At 38.3% G+C, this 18,083-nt stretch overlaps 1 protein-coding gene and 1 long non-coding RNA gene across 2 annotated transcripts in view; both read right to left on the bottom strand.

The window, feature by feature from the left end:
- Positions 1 to 496: 496 nt before the first annotated feature.
- Positions 497 to 1,858, bottom strand: LOC113505660. The gene is made up of 3 exons (XR_003401647.1): positions 1,775 to 1,858; positions 1,397 to 1,473; positions 497 to 1,260 (listed from the first exon to the last, which is right to left on the bottom strand). It is a non-coding gene; the product is annotated as an uncharacterized LOC113505660 (long non-coding RNA).
- An 11,058-nt stretch (positions 1,859 to 12,916) lies between these two features.
- Positions 12,917 to 18,083, bottom strand: part of LOC113505650 (putative U5 small nuclear ribonucleoprotein 200 kDa helicase) — a 43,597-nt gene continuing 38,430 nt past the window's right edge. Inside the window, exons 38-42 of the mRNA XM_026888452.1 lie at positions 17,567 to 17,743; positions 16,381 to 16,515; positions 15,273 to 15,380; positions 14,174 to 14,266; positions 12,917 to 13,393 (exon numbers count right to left, since the gene is read on the bottom strand). Of these exons, the coding sequence (XP_026744253.1) occupies positions 13,247 to 13,393; positions 14,174 to 14,266; positions 15,273 to 15,380; positions 16,381 to 16,515; positions 17,567 to 17,743 (660 nt within the window). The 3' untranslated portion in view covers positions 12,917 to 13,246. The remainder of the gene's footprint in view (positions 13,394 to 14,173; positions 14,267 to 15,272; positions 15,381 to 16,380; positions 16,516 to 17,566; positions 17,744 to 18,083) is intronic.

Genomic DNA, 18,083 nt, shown 5'->3' with positions numbered 1-18,083 from the left:
ATTTCGTCTCAAATTTGATCCTAGTTTGTTGATACAAACGGAGCACATACTAACTTATATCGTTTTGTTTATACGCAAACATACGTTACCTATTTTCTGAATTCTGAAGTCGTCACCGCATTCTGCATGACGCAAATAAATATGAATTTATTTTTGAGGAAAATTGGTATCTTCTTTGGCAACCTATGAGAGGGATAACAGAAAAGCTTGGCATTGCATCGTAGATCATTATCTCAGAATAAAATTAGCTATCACGAAATTTTAGAACTCCTTACTCAATGTATAAAATCGAAAACCTATTACTGAGAATCCGCTGACAAATTTGCTCAAATTATCCCACCAACAAAGTCTTTCTACGCATTTGTACGGACCCGCATTCACGAGAACGATTCACTCTTAAATTGTTGTAAATTACTTACCACAATGTTACTGAGGACATAGTCCAGACTAGAGGGGCAATGATTTGAAAGCTGTCAAAAAATAATATATGACTGTCGGGCCCAAGGTATTACTTCTGACAAGACATGTTAACTTAATGCCGCATTTAAGTACGCTCAGCAAACGCATAGCAAAATATCGCCATAAGCTGTCAAGCTGTCTTTATCATTGACAAGAGGAAAGTAGAGACAGAAAGACATAACTAAACGTCACTCAGCTAAGTGCAGTTCTCGCACAGATCTGTGAACCACATGACGTAGGGATAGAGGGTCGGGGAGGTCGTGAATAAAACTCATTTGTGCGTGTTTTGTTGGTATAATTAGTTTTTTTTAATTTTAGGGATTGAAGTCTTAGAAACTAAGAGGAATAGGAGCAACGTGTGAGGCCACGTCGCTGCTACCCCCGAGGCCCTGTGGCCTTGGCCTGCTGGCCCAGGCCACAGGGCAGCTATCCTAGGCTTAAAAGCAGAATAAAAATTGCTCACATACTTGGTGTCTATTTAAACTCTATAAGAATTACTCGCTAGCTTAACCCTATCTTACATGTTGTCAGTCAGGCGCGCATCCGTCTCCAGGAGGAGGTCGAGAGCAGAACACATAGAGTGAGACTCCATGGGGTCTGTCCCCGCCCCCCCCCTCCGGGATCCGCGCCTGCCCGAGCTACCTAATCACAGAGCACGAGGTCTCCGTCATCTCTCACGCACTACTGGCGCGCATCAGATGAGGCGAGTAGTGAGTGACAGTCTAGTGTTGAGTGCGCTGCTGCTGCTGCTGGGAGTGCAGGTCCGGGGGGGGGGGGTGAGGTGGAACCCATCCCCGAGATCTGGAAGTAGAAGGAACCTTTGTTACCAAGAGTTACAGGCACATAATGGTGTTGCTCAGGCCACAAACATTTGTCTTGAGTAGGATTCAAACCCACCACCCACATCTCTCCTGTACCCTGTACTGTCACCACTTACGTTATGACTCTGCCGCGAGACTCGCTGCTGCGTCAGCTGCCTTCAGAGCAAGGTGATGCTGCTCCTACACCAGATACCTGCGGAGGAAGAGAGGAGATATATTAAAGAAGATACGCAATTATAACACCTAAGTATTATAGCTAAATATTGTTTTGTATTCGATATCCGTCGGCACTTCGGCAGCCATATTGGATTGGTAAACGAATAGTTTTGTAGACCCAAATAAATAAAGAAAGAATTTCAAAATGGATGACTACTTTTCAAATAGATAACACAAAGACAATAAGAGGCACTCAAAAACACTAGTCAATTAAATAAATATCTGAGTTTATTATTTACACACAACGTGAACTGTGAGTGAGTATTGAGAACACTTACCTCTGACGAGGTCCGGGCGGCGGCGCTCAGCAGTGCGTCATGCGCGGCGGACGGCGGGCGGCACACTGACTCCAGCTGCGCGTCTAGACCAGAACAAGACGCGGGGGCGCGGGAGGCGAGACTAGCCCCTGAGGCAGCAAAACGTATTTATTTAGACCGTATGTTGACAGGATTAAGGCTGCAATTTATTGTTCTAGAATGTACCATCTACCAACCGCGGCTCACCCCCCTATTATATCCCATCATTTGACTCAATTTTAGACCCTATTCACCTAGAAATAAAGCACAATATTAAATGCTGAACAATTTCTAGAATGTTCTACGCGGGGGAGCTAGCTTTCTCCCTGGATTACACTAAAGTGATACGCAACTTTAGACCTAATTTATGAAGAACGAAAGCTCGAAATTGAGTACTAACAGATTTGTTCTAGCTAACTTTTTATCTACCATACAGCTCACACAGGGTGCTAGCCTACCCCCTGACATTTCAAAACATGTCATAAAACTTTAGACCTTATTTCTTCACGAATAAAGCTGTAAATTAAATAAACTGATTTGTTCTAGAATGTTCGGTCGACACCGGGGTGTTTGCCTACCCCCTTGTTAACTTAGGTGTTGAACAACTATAGACCTTATTGATGTAGAATTAAAGCAACAAATTAAATACTAATTTGTTTTGGAAAGTTCAATCTACCCCCCACAGCTCTCACAAGTGTGCTAGCCTACCCCTCGATACATCTCAACATGTTAAGCAATTTTAGACCTTATGGGAGTTGATTTAAAACTGTAAATTGAACAGTTATTGATTTGTTCTAGAACATTCCATCCAGCTAGGTGGGTTATTATCGATCTGTCTAGATGAAATATATGATGCTGGTTATGATTTTATCTCAACAAATACTGTACATTGAAAATGGGGCCAAGTTCGGGTGTGGAAAATTGAGTTTTATTTTTGAAGAGTTTTATTATCAAATAGTGTGTGTAGTTTGACGACCTCCGTGGTCGAGTAGCGTACGCACCGTTTTCAAGGTGGTCGCTAGCTCTGAGGTCCCGGGTTCGATCCCCGGTCTGGTCAATGCAAAAATTCTCATTTCTACATTGTCTCGGGTCTGGGTGTTTGTGGTACCTTCGTTGTATCTCAATTCCATAACACAAGTGCTTTAGCAACTTACTTTGGGTTCAGAACAATGTATGTGATGTTGTCCGCATTTCTTTGTTATTTATGAATGAAAATTGAGATGTTACACTGTATTTTTTTAATCACAATAGCAATAGCGCAGGTGCAATAATACCTGCAATAGTAGTGATTGCGTTATCTAGCGTTTGATTCCTTCCTTCCATTCCTTGCGGTTCTATTTATGGATTTTTATGTATTATGTGCAGGTTCGATCCCAACGCAGCAGAGTTCTTTCGTTCGTTTACCATTTTTCAAAAAGTTTTTATTTATCCACTAGCTGACCCGGCAAACGTTGTTTTGCCTAATAAATTATTTCTAGTATGTATATTTTAATGCACATTATAAAAAAATAAAAACAAAAAATTTCGTCCACAATTTTTTTTTGTGTGAGTGACCCTAAACACTTATCGGTATGAAAAATAGATGTTGTTCTATTCTCAGACCTACCCAACATATATACAAAATTTCATAAAAATCGGTTGAGCCGTTTCGGAGGAGTACGGTAACTAACATCGTGACACGGGAATTTTATATATTAGAAGAAGATAAACCAATTAAAAGAGACCTTTGCCTATAAAGTAGACTTAAAAGCCGTATAATTATTTCAAATCTATTTGTTTAACTACATATACCATAAATTAAACTTTAATATGTCCGAACTTGGCTATACAAACTGCCGTGCATCCAAACTTCCGATAGGGGTGGGTAACGCCAAGCATCCCTCACCCTTTGACAAACGACGGGCGTAAAGCTGGCGGGGTAGTGCGGAGGAGTCATGACGCAGGTAAAACGGGGTGGGAGGCGAGCAATACACAGCAAGTATAGAGTAATCTCTTTATCTCCAATAGGGGTGACCCTCATACTCTGCCGGCAAGCGGGCGAAGGGGTCATGAAGGGTGGGAAATTGAGAGCACACAGCGCTCGGTTTTCAATCGATCGATCGTCGGCAGGTGCGATGCAAACCCGGTTATAATGTGGCAATGCTCGCTCGTAACATTTTACATTTGATTTACATTTAATGAAATTTATGAGCTAATAGGCGTTGAAAAAACCTTTTTTTTTGTCTAAAACGATTTCGACAATATTTATCTTGGAGGTAGCTTTATTATTCCTTTTTATTTGGAGAGGTTTAAAATGTTTATTTCAAAATAATAAGTGTATTTTTTCTTTCTTTATATTTGTATGCTGTAATGGCTAAACATGACTGTTACTTTTTTCTTTTTAACTCCCTGCATGCACACTATGCATGTATACTCATGTTTTACAAATAAAAATATCTTTTATCTTTTTTGGTTTCTTTTTAAGTATTTATTTATTTTCACCTGTCCAGTTGTCAGTCTGTAATCAGATCTTGTTAGTTGAAGATCCAATTCAAAGTTTCCGATTGAGCTGAAATTTGCAGTTTGTTGCGCCGTTTCTTATCTCGCAGCAAAAGCTCTTTAAGAAGCGGTGAAGGGTAGGCGAAACTGGGTGCTGTCCAATGTAATTTGATCTACAAAAACTGCTACTTAGTAGCCTAATTTGAATAAATGTTTTTTTTATTTGAATTGAACTATGTAACCAAGGCTTGTTATGACTGTCCTTTTCTAATTCCATACAAAAGATAGAGATGGCAATAGTTCAAAATGATTTTAACTTGTATTGCAGAGTTATGGTCGTGTTGCCAACAGGAAGAGAGATAAAAGTTAATGGATATACGTGGGTGTACCCCATGTAATCTTGTCGCTGCAATTTGAACCTTAACTTTTCGAGCTTAAGGCTGTAAATCCTATTTCACAGATTTACTTATGACGTTTCATTTATTTAGCACACGTCACTGAACTAATTTATAGGGCAGTGGGTTTTCTTCGGGAAAATGTTGCCTCATAGAAATTTGAACTTTATGCACTTTTATTTAAGGTTGGGATTTAATTTATTGTCCAACAGGGAACTAGGGAAACAGTTCGTTTAAATTTTCACCGAAAGAGCAGCGGGTGGTAGCATCTTTATATTACAAATGATTTTGAACCTTATCTATGTGTGCTTTAAGTTTATAGTTATTTGAAGACAGAAGGCTGCTGCGCGTCGCTATTGTTCCTACGGGGATTGTCGCTCAGAGAGTGGTGTTATTAACAGCTTCAGTATTGGCGCCCACCGTGGTACTCGCAAGCGTGGTGATCAATGCTCGTTCTCTGTATGAAAGGCCTTCAGAGGTTCAGTTACAGGCTGGTGGTATTTATAGCTTGACTAATGGCGCCTACCTAAGGACTTAATAGTATAGTGCTGTGTTTCAGTTGCGAGTTGGTTGTACCAACTGGGTAAACCGCTTGGGTAATGGCGCCCACCGTGGGACTCAAAAGTGTGGTGATCAATGCTTGTTCTCTGTATATTTGGCTTGCAATGGGACAGTTATAGGAGTTGAAGGTAGTTCAAATAAAACAACATTTACAGACATTTAATTTAACTAGATTAATATAGACATCAAGATTATTTTTATTCAATATTTTAAAAAGTACAGCAATATCATTAAAATCGTTTTGAGAAGAATATTTCTAATACACATTCAGAAGTTCATAATTAAATTACCTTATAACCTAAATAAACTATTGAATATTTACGTATACTGCGAAATGTGGGAGCAAGATAGCGCGATGGATAGCATCTTGCTTCCACAAATGCCACAAATCAAATTTTATTAAATAATAATGCTGCTGACAATTCTAAACTTATTTTTATATTTATTACATTAACATTACGAAATAGTTTTAGGAAGGAAAAGAAAATAAACACAAACAATAATAGTAGCGTCTGAAAACAATATCTTTGTTACACTCTGTCCGTTTTAAGAAGACCCGTTTGACAGGTCCAGAAATTGACCAAGTGGACAAGTCCTTGCTTATTCGTTTTCTTGTAAAATACGGTTATAGGTGTTAAGTTTGTATTTCGCTTCGAATTTTACTTTAAATCGAATCTGCAGGGAGTTGTTCGACACTTCACGGGAAATCAAACGATCTGTCAAAAAGTCTCTCTTAAAACGGACATAGTGTAAGTTCATGTTAGAAATAGATAAAAAAAGGAGGTAGGTAGTTGAGGTATAATATTAAATTAATACTTTGAAAGTTTTGGAGAGTCCCTTTAGTAATAATTGGGATCGAGTTTACTCGAAGAACGAGGTAACGCGGGGAAGTCTGATTTTAATTTCTTCATATCTTCAGTTGGTTGACAGCTGATAGATCTTTATTTTCAATTGTTCTTCCTTTCGTCTTCTTAACGTTCTTTTTCATATTCTCGCAGCGTCCTTTCATCGTTCTTTTCATTACTATGAGTTTTCAAAGCTGGTTTGCCATTCTTCTAGAAGATGTACTTCACATAGCTGTGTTTCATTCTCTCCCCTGTTATTCTTGCTTTAAGAGATGGTGGTAGGTGGTAATTTTAAAGTGAGATAGCACGATTTTGGAAGCAGGATAGTGGTCTTACATCTCTCGTCCACACCTCCAAAGATCTTGTTGAAATCGCCAAGAAGTCTACCACTAAGTAGGAAGATTCAGTAGCGGTAGTAAAATACGGCGATAGAGGATTCCTGCTTTAAAAACTCATAGTACTTTAAGCTTTCATGTTCACATCTTAAGGTTGATAGTTCTGTGCCCTGGGGCTCTGGCTGGTCTGAGTCCAGGAACAGGTCCAGACCCCGGACACGTCGGACGCCATCGTCGAGGACTTCAGTGGGGGCTGAATCTGGAAAGATGGAGATTAAACTTAGAATTTTGGGATAAGAAGTATGTTTTTTGGATTGTAGTCACATTTTTACAGTATATGTTTTATTACACTTATGCTGTAAATGCGAAAGTATGTGAGTGTGTTAATGTATGGCGCCCAAAAGAAATGATCGATTTTTATGAAATTTGGTTCAGTTGATACCTTAAATCAATACATATATTACTTTTATCCGAGTATTTTAATTAAGGATAATGACTACCAGCTACCTGCTGCTATCACCAACATATAAGCAGGCAAACTCCTGAGCAACAGCTAGTTGAAATATATACGAAAATTAAGTTTAATTTTAATAAGTTAAGTTAGATCGACCTTTGTCATTAAGCAATATATGTCTATGTATGTCAAATTCGTTTATGCATAACATATGTGTATGTCATTTAAAATTATGTCTTATTTTCTACTAGCTGTTGCCCGCGGTTTCACCCGCGTAGTACCAGATTTTGTGGGTATTTTACAGTTCTTGTTTTTTTTTTTTGCAGCAATTTTTCCCTATTTTGTCACCGTTTAAACCTTCCCGGGACTACTAATAATATTTCAAGACTTAAATTAGCTAAATCGTTTCAGCCGTTCTCGACTTTTAGTGAGACTAACGAACAGCAATTCATTTTTATATAAAATAAGAAGATTAACGTTTAATTGACATTCAACCAATTAAGTTTTCCTCGAATATAAAATATTTAAGAAACAAAATATAAGTTCCTACGATAAGTGTGTTCCATGAAAGACAGTAAAAACAGAACCCTATTACCGAGGCTTTGACATCTGTCCACATCATTTGACATCTGTCTGCCGTGACAAAAGCTGTAATCTCATTATAATACCTTAGAGAATTAACACTTTTACTGATTTTATATGTACTGCTGTTTGTATGTTGCTGCTATAAAAAAATAACTTCCACCCTTTTGGGTGCAAAACTATGAATAATATACTCATACGTTTACATCGTCATCCTAGCCGGTTCCCAACTATGTTGGGGTCGGCTTCCAGTCTAACCGGTTACAGCTAAGTACCAGTGTTTTACAAGGAGCGACTGCCTATCTGACCTCCTCAACCCAGTTACGTGTTATATTTACATAACAAATGTAATTAAACATCCCTATGGTTTAATAACACTTAAATCAGGGTTGTCCCTTTTCTAAAGGATTTAATATGTAACTTGGGTAACACAATGTCATGACATTTGGAATGATTCCAAGTTCAACAGGTTGCGTGTGATACACGAATGGCCGAGTGGTTCAAGTCACCACGCCAAACCCACAGCGTGCGACGGTCGCTGGTTTCATGACTGCTTGTCCTGAGTCTGGGTGTCTTTGTGCATGTGACTTGAGTGTTTGTGAAAACACCCCGCAACACAATAATTAAATTCCTTAATGCGGGAGTCTATCTGGAGATTTTAAGATGTGTGTATATAAGGTGTCAGATATCTCTGTAAAACGTTTTGTCGGAACTAATTCTTTTCTTTTAGCCTATAGAGATAATTACACACGCAATCAATCGCATTCGCTTTATATTAGTGTGATTTTAAAGATTAATTAAGCAGAGCGGTCAATTGCATAAAAATGAGCGTTTCAAACAATCGCGGATCGTACAGTCAATACACCTTATTTTAAATTTAGCCCCACGTTGGGCGCCATATGGGAGAATGTTCTAAATAATGTATGGTGTTTAAAAATCTCTTTCTTCCAGCTGTTAACAACCAATATGCTGGGTATAAGAGATTATCACCTCCCCATCTAAGGAGTCTTAAAAAATCCTTTGAAAAAAGAAGTTGATTTCACAAACATTCAAGTCATGTGCACAATGACAACCATTTTTATAAGTCCCTATTTGAACGTTATTGACGCAAGCAAAAATATTCTATTTTAAAATAACCTACTGATCTTGGAGTCAGCATGATATGATACCATATGTCACAGCATATCGCCAATGCTAACCTAAACTAGATATATCATGACAAAAGGTCCACCTACGAAAAAATTGGGTCTTCCTACACCAAATTGTCTACGAATGGTTTAGTCAACCGTATTTATCGGGATAGGCCGACTAGTAAAGCTAAATAACCATTATGGCTTTAAGGTTTATTTACAAATAAATAAATTGGTTTTTCGGACAAATAACTATATTATTTAAAATACACAAGGTTTTTAAATACTTAAATATATATGTATATACTTAAAAACCAAAACCCTTTTCTTTGTACTGATTTTAAATGTAATAAAAACTGGTCAAGTCGGGATCACATTCCTAACACTTAGGATTTGATAAAAATAAGCACAAGAAAAAAACATCCATTAAATTAATAACTTAATCAACCGCTAATTAACCTCCATTTTCATTTTAATTATTTGTTGTGGCATCGGCAAAATAAATACTTCATTTATAAAAAAAATCTATCTAGCTATTACGATTTCTCAAATACGGGATGGTGATAGATTGACGGAAAGACAAAAAGACAGCAGTGATAAGTTTCCGATTTAACCCTTTCTCAAAAGCACACAACACTCTTTTCAAATACTGCTTTAAAAAATATAATAAACTTCAAATGAACTCACTTTGGCAGCTGCAAGCACTCACTAGTTTTCCAATTGGGCTGTTTCACCCAAAATGAAAATTTAAAATATTTCAACTAATCGGTCACTCTCTTTGGACGACGGTCGACGGACTGAATGCAATATTCCCGCCCATATGCAACGCGCAGGTCCCGAACGATCAATATTTGATATACGATGCAATTCTATTAAAGTATACGCTGTTTAAATATAAACTTTATTTTGAAGGGTGAAAGTTTAAATTTGATATTCAAGATGCGGGGTACTTAGTGTTAAAATTGTATTTGGATGTGGGAGATATTTGTTGTGATTTTCAATTCATTGCGTATTTGTGTACTTCAGTTATCAAAAGTGATGTAATAGCAGGCAATGGACTCGCAACTCTTATTGAATTGATGGGGTGTGTTGATATTATCCCACGTTTTTATACACTCACTTTTCTTGTTTGTTTGTCGTTCCGGTTGGATTTTCGCAACTCAATTTTGAGGCACTTCCCGTTAAGCTAGCAGGCTGAAATTTTCAGAGTAGCTTCAAACCCGATGACAATGTGATTTACAACGATAAAAACAGTTGGACCGATTTTGATATAATTTGAATGTAGTGACCTTTTTTAAAGTCTAGACTCTTTTAGACCCTTTTTAGATTTTTTATATATAGGTACGTTATTCATGTATTAAGTCCTTTGCTGAAAAAAGGCATTGATATGACTTGGATTTGTCTTTCATACTTATATTATACTAGCAATTGCCCGCGACTTCGTCCGCGTGGTTAGAAGATATAAGTTATGATACCTTGGGTTACAATATCGCACTTTTCTTACGGAACCCTAATGTTTTTGAAATAAATTATATCCTATGTTCAGCGGAATTGTTAAATTGTTAATCTTTCCTCTTTATAATATTATTAGTATTAGTATAGAAAGGCAAAAATTTGTGTGTTTTGTGAGTGTCTATGTTTGATATCTCTTCCCGATAAAAGACTGGACGGATTTCAATGAAATTTGTTATGGATATATGTAGCTAACACACTTATCTTTAACAGTCATTACGGGTAGTCAGATGCTAGAAAGTCTGACAACCAATCTAATTAAGGGGTATCGTGTTGCCCAGGTAATTGGGTTGAGGAGGTCAGATAGGCAGTCGCTCCTTGTAAAACGCTGGTACTTAGCTGCATCCGGTTAGAGTGGAAGCCGACCCCAACATAGTTGGGAAAAGGGACAAAGACTTCATTCCGAATCTAAGATCACTCTCTTTTATCAACTCTCGAGTCAACAAGACATCGTAACTGTCCTGTCTTCAAGTAATTCAGCCTATACAAGTACACTGCTAAAGTTCGTGGTGCGCGTCCCTATTTGCTACCTGCACCTCGTCTTGGACGATAACTTTTGGCCGCAAGGACTGTCAAAGATGTAGGAATAACAGCCGGGACTAACAATTTAACGTGCCTTCCGAAACACGGAAGAACTCGTCATGACAAAGATGGTAACCCATCTACGGACCAACTTCGCTTTACCTGTGCTCGATTCACTTATGAATAAATACTGTATTATTTGTATGTGTATGTTAGTCTGTAAGGTATATATCTATTGCCTGAAAATAAAATAAAAATTGAATATAGGCCTTCCCCAAATTGCACCACAACTCCCGGTCCCCAGCCTTCCGCATCGAGTGTGAGCTACCTTTTTAGGTCATCTGTCTATCAGTCAGGGAGGAGCATCCTACACTGCGTTTACCTTCAGGGTTCCACTCAAGGACTCATCTGCTCCAACGACCATAGTCTGCACGGATAGCCAAGTGGTTGAGGTCACCACGCCACACCCACATTGCGCGTCGTGTCGCGGGTCTGATCCCCGCGTAGGACAAACATTTGTGTGATCTACGAATGCTTGTTCTGAGTCTGGGTGTCTTTGTGCATGTGATTAGTATATTTGTGAAACTTCCCCAACACAAGGATGAAATTTCTTACTGCGGGAGTCGTTTTTAAAAAATCCATCGGTTCGACTAATATGAAACTTTGTTGCTCAGCGAGCTATGGAGCGAGATATGCTCGAAATTTCTTTGAAGGGTAAAGTTCAGAAATGATATTGCCTTGGATTGGAGAATAACTGAAGTGATAGACAGAGCTTCTAGAGTTAGCAAGCTGAAATGGTAGTGGGCTGGTCATGTCAGTCGTGTTTTCTGGTTGTAAAGTGAAATGAAATGAAATGAAATCGTTTATTCTGCAAATAGGATATTTTATCACTTCTACATGTCTTTTTTGAGAACTCTGGAGCCGACATTTGCTATCTGACTACCCTGAGAAGAAATGTCGTAACAAACTGAGGGGTCGCAGTCGCTTTTAAAGTCCAGACAATTTTAAAATGCGAATAGTGTATAAACTCAGTACTAAACTAAGTGCAGTGATCAGTCCATAATGAGCTGAAAGATTACTTAATAATTAACCCCCAATGAAACATTATTGTATAACTAGCCGTTGCACACGGGCCTGCCCGCTTCAAAATGAAAATGATTTCACTATCCTATGTGTTATTCCTGTCTTAAAATATGTGTACCAAGTTTCGTCTAAATCGGTTTAGTAAACAGATCTCCAAGAAATCTCGGAATGACAGAAATTTGAAACATGGGAATCGTAAATAGTAAGGATTTCATATCTAGGAGAAAAGTGGATGAAGCAACAAGCAATTCCAGAAGGAGCAATGATGGGCATGTGTATCAGGCTAACTTATTGCCTACGTATATCAGAATTATCAGAAAATTACATATTAAAACAGTTGCTGGAATTTAGACCTGCAACTATGTGCATAATAATTCAATCTTTGAAACCCTAGTTCACATAAATACTTAGACCTTTGTTTAGTCCTAGGTACCGCATTAGGTTCAGTAACCTGTAATGGTAGATTAGTGTGATAATTAAATAAATAGTTTATATCCCGATTTTATGTTCCATGGGATCATTTTCGATTTCTAGCAGGCGGACCCGCGGGCAAGCTAATTAAGAAATAAACCACAAACTCGCAATCAAATTATTTTATTCATCTTAAACATAAAAACTAATCCTAATACGACTGCAGTCAACACATTTGGTGACAATCAATAAATCCACGCAATATAGAACTTTAATATCAATGCAATAGTGTCATTGTTGTTTAAACAAAACATTGGCCTAATAAACAACATTTTTCGAGCGATTAACTGCGCTGTAACTTTGATATCATAATAGGGATGATGACAATTTTTGTTTGCAGTGTCCGTCTTGTAATTTTTTGTATAATAATGGATACGTATTTTTTAATTTGTCCCGCAAACATAAATTCACCAAATTACAGTGAATGAAACTTACGCGTTACGTCACGATTGAGTATAAATTTTACTCTATCGTTACGTCACAAGCCCCGTCTCCTAAACTTTAAAGCAGTTAATCTTTATCAATTCAAGTTTTTCTGAAAAAGGAAAAAATACGTGTCTCATACTTTTCAATTATCTAACTGAGGGACTAATGAGATTTTTTCTTTTTATACCCAGTTATCATCCCTATTCTAAAAACAGTTCAGCTGCTTTCAATAGTTACACTAGGCAAATTAAATGATACAACGGTTTACTCACGCGTATTTATCGGGATTGTCCGACTATCTTAGCGCCTCGTCAGCTCATGATTAAGGACTCCGGTTGGGTCCGAAACTAGTCGGGCGATCGTGATAAATACGCGTGAGTAAACCGTTGTATCATTTAATTACAAATCGTCCTCATTAAAGTTACATGCGTAATAAGGTATTTGACTAAACAATCTAATTTATCCGTCAGACAGATTTCTAAATAATGTTGGATACATATTCTTTCTTTTATCTAGAAAGAAAATACATTTATTCACGCCGATATGACACATGAATAACACAAAATTAGAGTATTTATCAAACACCCTATTACTTTGATAGTGGTAACAATGACTGCAGTGGTAACAGTGACCGCAGTGGTCCCGCTGTCTGCAGTGGTCCTACTCCGAGTCGCTGGAGTCGGAGGCAGCCTCTGCGACCTCCGCGGTGAACTTGTACTCCTGGTCGGCGCCCAGGTACGCGTCCGACATGAAGTACAGCGTGTACGTGTGCCGGCCAGAACTGCCGCAAACAAAGTCTAAGCGGACCTGGGAGAGAGAGAGAGAGATATGTTAATAACACATATTATTATTGAGAAAAAAAGGAAATTCATCATAATCTTCACATTCAATAGTCATTTAATATGAAGCTTAAGATGAATTTTCTTAAAAAAAAGTGTTTATCGCACTAAGGTATTTATTTGAACCTTGTGCAGCAGGGAGTTTCACAAATATTCAAATCATATTTACAATACACATAGACTCGACACAAGCCTTTGTGGATAACACAAAATACTTGCTCTGCATCCACTAAACGTATAAATATTCAGAAATTAAAAATAATATTCATTGTCAAATGTGTAATTTCGTAATAAAAACAAGTAAAGCCTAATAAAAAGCCCAAATAAAAATACAAAAACGAATTTCAATTATAATGTTTTCAAGAGTTACCTGGTGCTTTTTAAAAATTAAACTTCAGAATAAACATTAATTTTTGACTGGACCCGAGATTCGAACCCAAAACCACAGACTGTAATCACGCCTGCCACCATTAGGACAGTCATCAGCAGAGTAGAGTTAGTTGAACAAGATAAAATAATTATAATAAAAAAAACCTTCGTTAATACAAACTTTCTCCCACAGCAACTTTTAAACGTCAAATATTTCTAAAACACTCGCATACAAACACCTTTAATACAAATCAAACTAAATTGAAATCGACCGATCTGTTCGAGAGCTATGACTCCACAGATAGACAGACCTTCCAAACATATAACACCCCTCTTTTTGCGCCGTTGTTTAAAACTGTAATTATGTATGTATCCTTACCTTAGCACTGCGAGCTAGAGAGACTCTCTTGATGGATAGCAGGGTGTTGCTCTTAGGGTCACCTATCACCACCCACCAGCCCTCTTCGCGTTTCTGTAATATAAAATATAGTGTTAAAATTATACAGTATTAATAATAAAACTCGAGGAGAGAGGAGGCAAAGGACCTCGGCTAAGCTATAACTGCACAAGTTGATCGATCACAGATTAAGCTATAGTCCGGTTTTTAATTCGAGGCAGTAAAATGACAATTGCAACTGTCATTTATACAAAAAAGGGTGACCCGCTACAATAGTGATGTTTGGAAATCTTACTACGACGATGACATTTAGTCATGCTTTATTTTATTATGTATCAAGAATTTACTATTTCTATTAATTGAGCTTTTATAATTGTAAGTTGATATTAAATTTGTTTTTCATCCAACCACTGCATAATGTCAGAATTCATGCAGTTTGGAGTTGGATGCGCTCGACTTTTCTTGCATGGTAAGGTGCTTCATCTTATACCAGCACCGCAGTTGGCTTTAATTTAATAAATTTAAATTGATTATTTTTTTTACATTTAAAAACAGTCACCGTGCATGTCTTTTGATTAATTGTCGTAAACAATAAAATATTTTTTTATACAGAGCTAATTTGATATCTGAATAAAAAAATGTAAGCTCGACTAACTTTTGATTGTAATAAGTCGATTCTAACACATCACTATTTATTTGGAATTAAAAACCTGCCACACTGGAAATGTCATTTTACTGCCTCGAATTAAAAATCGGACTATAGGCCTGACGCGGTCGGCCCGTAAATGGGAGACCATCTTTGTCATAACGAGTTCCTCCGTGTTTCGGAAGGCGCGTTAAATTGTGGGTCGCGGCTGTTATTCATACATCTTTGACAGTCGTTTTCAGGTAGTCAGAAGCTTGAAAGTCTGACAACCAGTCTAACTAAGGGGTATCGTGTTGCCCAGGTAACTGGGTTGAGGAGGTCAGATAGGCAGTCGCTCCTTGTAAAACACTGGTACTTAGCTGAATCCGGTTAGATTGGAAGCCGACCTCAACATTGTTGGGAAAATGGTATGATATTGTTAATATAGTTAGTTACCTGTGGGAAGAAGGGCGCGATGACGGGTCCAACGATATCGTCCTCTCTTTCTAGTGAGACTTCTACCACGATCGGTTTGCCGGCGCGAAGGTGACGCTCGTTCAACACCTATGTAGATTTAAAACAGAGGAATAATGAAAATTTAAAAAAAAGATACTTATCAGCATTGTGATCATCGACTGAAATGAAATGAAATCATTCATTCTGTAAGTAGGATATATCATCACTTTTACAAGTCTTTTTTGAGAACGCTGGAGTCGACATTTCCTATCTGAATACCCTGAGAAGAAACGTCGAAACAAACTCAGGGGTCACAGTCTCCTTTGAAGTCCAGACAATTTAAATGCATAAACCAGTGCACGGTATTTCTTTGGACTGGCCATTTGAGGATAGTACCAGACCGATCTGAGCTAGGGGATAAAAAAGAAACTCACTCAAATCGCCAGTCAGAGAAACTACAAATAAAATAAAATATACCTGCATAAATAAAACTCGTTTTGTAAAAAACAATATTTTCCGACGCCATTTCCTGACAACCTTCACCAGCTGTCATTTTATTTTTGACATTTAGTTGCGGGGAGGAGTGGTTAAAGATGTTCATACCCATATTCATGTCTAGGGACTATAATGTTATTTAAATTTTTACATCTGCGAAATAAGCGGTAGTTGGACTTAATGTCTTTTACCATTTGATCAATGCTGGTATTCTGAATAAAAGTAATCTTCTATACTAATATATAAAGCTGAAGAGTTTGTTTGTTTGAACGCGCTAATCTCAGGAACTACTGGTCCAAATTGAAAAATTCTTTTTGTGTTGAATAGAACATTCATCGAGGAAGGCTTTAGGCTATAAATCATTACGCTGCGACTAATAGGAGCGAAGATACAATGGAAAATGTGAAAAAGACAGGGCAGGTATAAATCATAAATTATATTTTTACATTCTACCCACGGGGACGAAGTCGCGGGCAACAGCTAGTTTAAAATATAAAAATGACAAAAAATGGACTTAGCTTTCAGCTTTCACCTACAGATATGGAAATGCACAAAAAGTAAGGCGGTTCGTAGTTCGCCGGGTCGGCTAGTAAAGCTAATAACAGCGACTGACCTCGTAGGTGAGCTCGACGTTGGGGTAGCGGTTGCAGAAGCGCGCCACGTCCGCCATCTCGTGCGGCGCCAGCTGCAGCAGCTTGCCGCGCGCCGAGTCCTCCAGCTCCATCACGTCGAACACCGTCTCCACGCCCTGCACGTAACCATACAATAGGGATGGTGACAATTTTTTATTGCAGTGTCCGTCTTGTAGTTTTTTGTATAATATTGGATACGTATTTTTATAATTTGTCCCGCAAACATAAATTGACCAAGTTACAGTGAATGAAACTTACGCGTGACGTGACGATTGAGTATAAATTTTACTCTATCGTTACGTCACAAGCCCCCTCTCCTAAACTTTAAAGCAGTTAATCTTTGTCAATTCAAGTTTTTCTGAAAAAGGAAAAAATACGTGTCTCATACTTTTCAATTATCTAACTGAGGGACTAATGAGATTTTTTCTTTTTATACCCAGTCATCATCCCTATTATAATCTTAATATATATAAATCTCGTGTCACAATGTTTGTCCTCAACGGACTCCTAAACCACTTAACCGATTATAATAAAATTCGCACACCATGTGCAGTTCGATCCAACTTGAGAGATAGGATAGTTTAAATCTCAAGTTATAGACGCAATTTCTTCTAACCACGCGGACGAAGTCGCGGGCAACAGCTAGTTTATATATATTTTCGACTTTTACGACCACCTATGAAAGTGTGTTTTTTAAAACGATGAAAGGTGGGCGATAGGGGGAGCCGTCTGTGTAACTTTCATATTCTATAAGTGATATTTTGTAGCCCATTATGAACAATTGACATTCATTTCAGTGCAACTTTGTAGCCTATTTTGAATACATAGATTTTGATTTTGATTAATTTATTTTATAAATCTGTACCTCAGAGGCATACCACAGTATGTGACATTAAAGGTAAACAATCGTATCATCATTTGAGATCCTATACCCGTTACAAGTGCTTGGATTTAATGTCGAATACAACTGAATATGTCTTGTTCTAGATGTCATGGGACTTGATGTCGTATACCAGTGTATAGAACTGGTTCTTGCGAGTGTAATTTGCAAAACACATACATTTTATAAAGAAAATGGCGTTACTATTTTTTACCTCTGAGGTACAGAAATTAACTACTACGTATATAGCAGTCTATATGCCATCGTTAGTATAAACCAGGACTGACCTTCTCGCTACAGCGCTGCACCAGGTCCGCGGTGAAGTGCGGCAGCTGCTTGAGGTAGGAGTCCTTGGCCCACATGGCCTGCGTGACCATCTGCGCCAGCTCCATGGCGGCCACGGCCGGGGACAGCCAGCCGCTGCTCGACACCACGTCCACGCACGCCTGGATCAGGCGGATGGCCTGACGGGGGAATACAAAATTACTTAAATTGTGTGCAAGGATGACAACGAGACCACTGATAATATAAATGCGACAGTAACTCTGTCTGTTACGCTTTCACGTCTAAATCACTGAACTGATTTCAATGAAAAGGTGCTATTTAGCAGTTTTATTGATTGATTTTGTATAGAAAAGCTACCTTGGTGAGGACTGTGGCGGTGTCGGCCTGCAGTTGGGCGGCCACTTACCTTGGTGAGGACTGTGGCGGTGTCGGCCTGCAGTTGGGCGGCCCCTTACCTTGGTGAGGACTGTGGCGGTGTCGGCCTGCAGTTGGGCGGCCCCTTACCTTGGTGAGGACTGT

This window comes from Trichoplusia ni, chromosome 26, assembly GCF_003590095.1.
Source record: "Trichoplusia ni isolate ovarian cell line Hi5 chromosome 26, tn1, whole genome shotgun sequence".
Taxonomy (NCBI): Eukaryota; Metazoa; Arthropoda; class Insecta; order Lepidoptera; family Noctuidae; genus Trichoplusia; species Trichoplusia ni.
The sequence above is the reverse complement of the archived record's forward strand: the minus strand, read 5'-3'. Positions and strand labels throughout refer to the sequence as shown.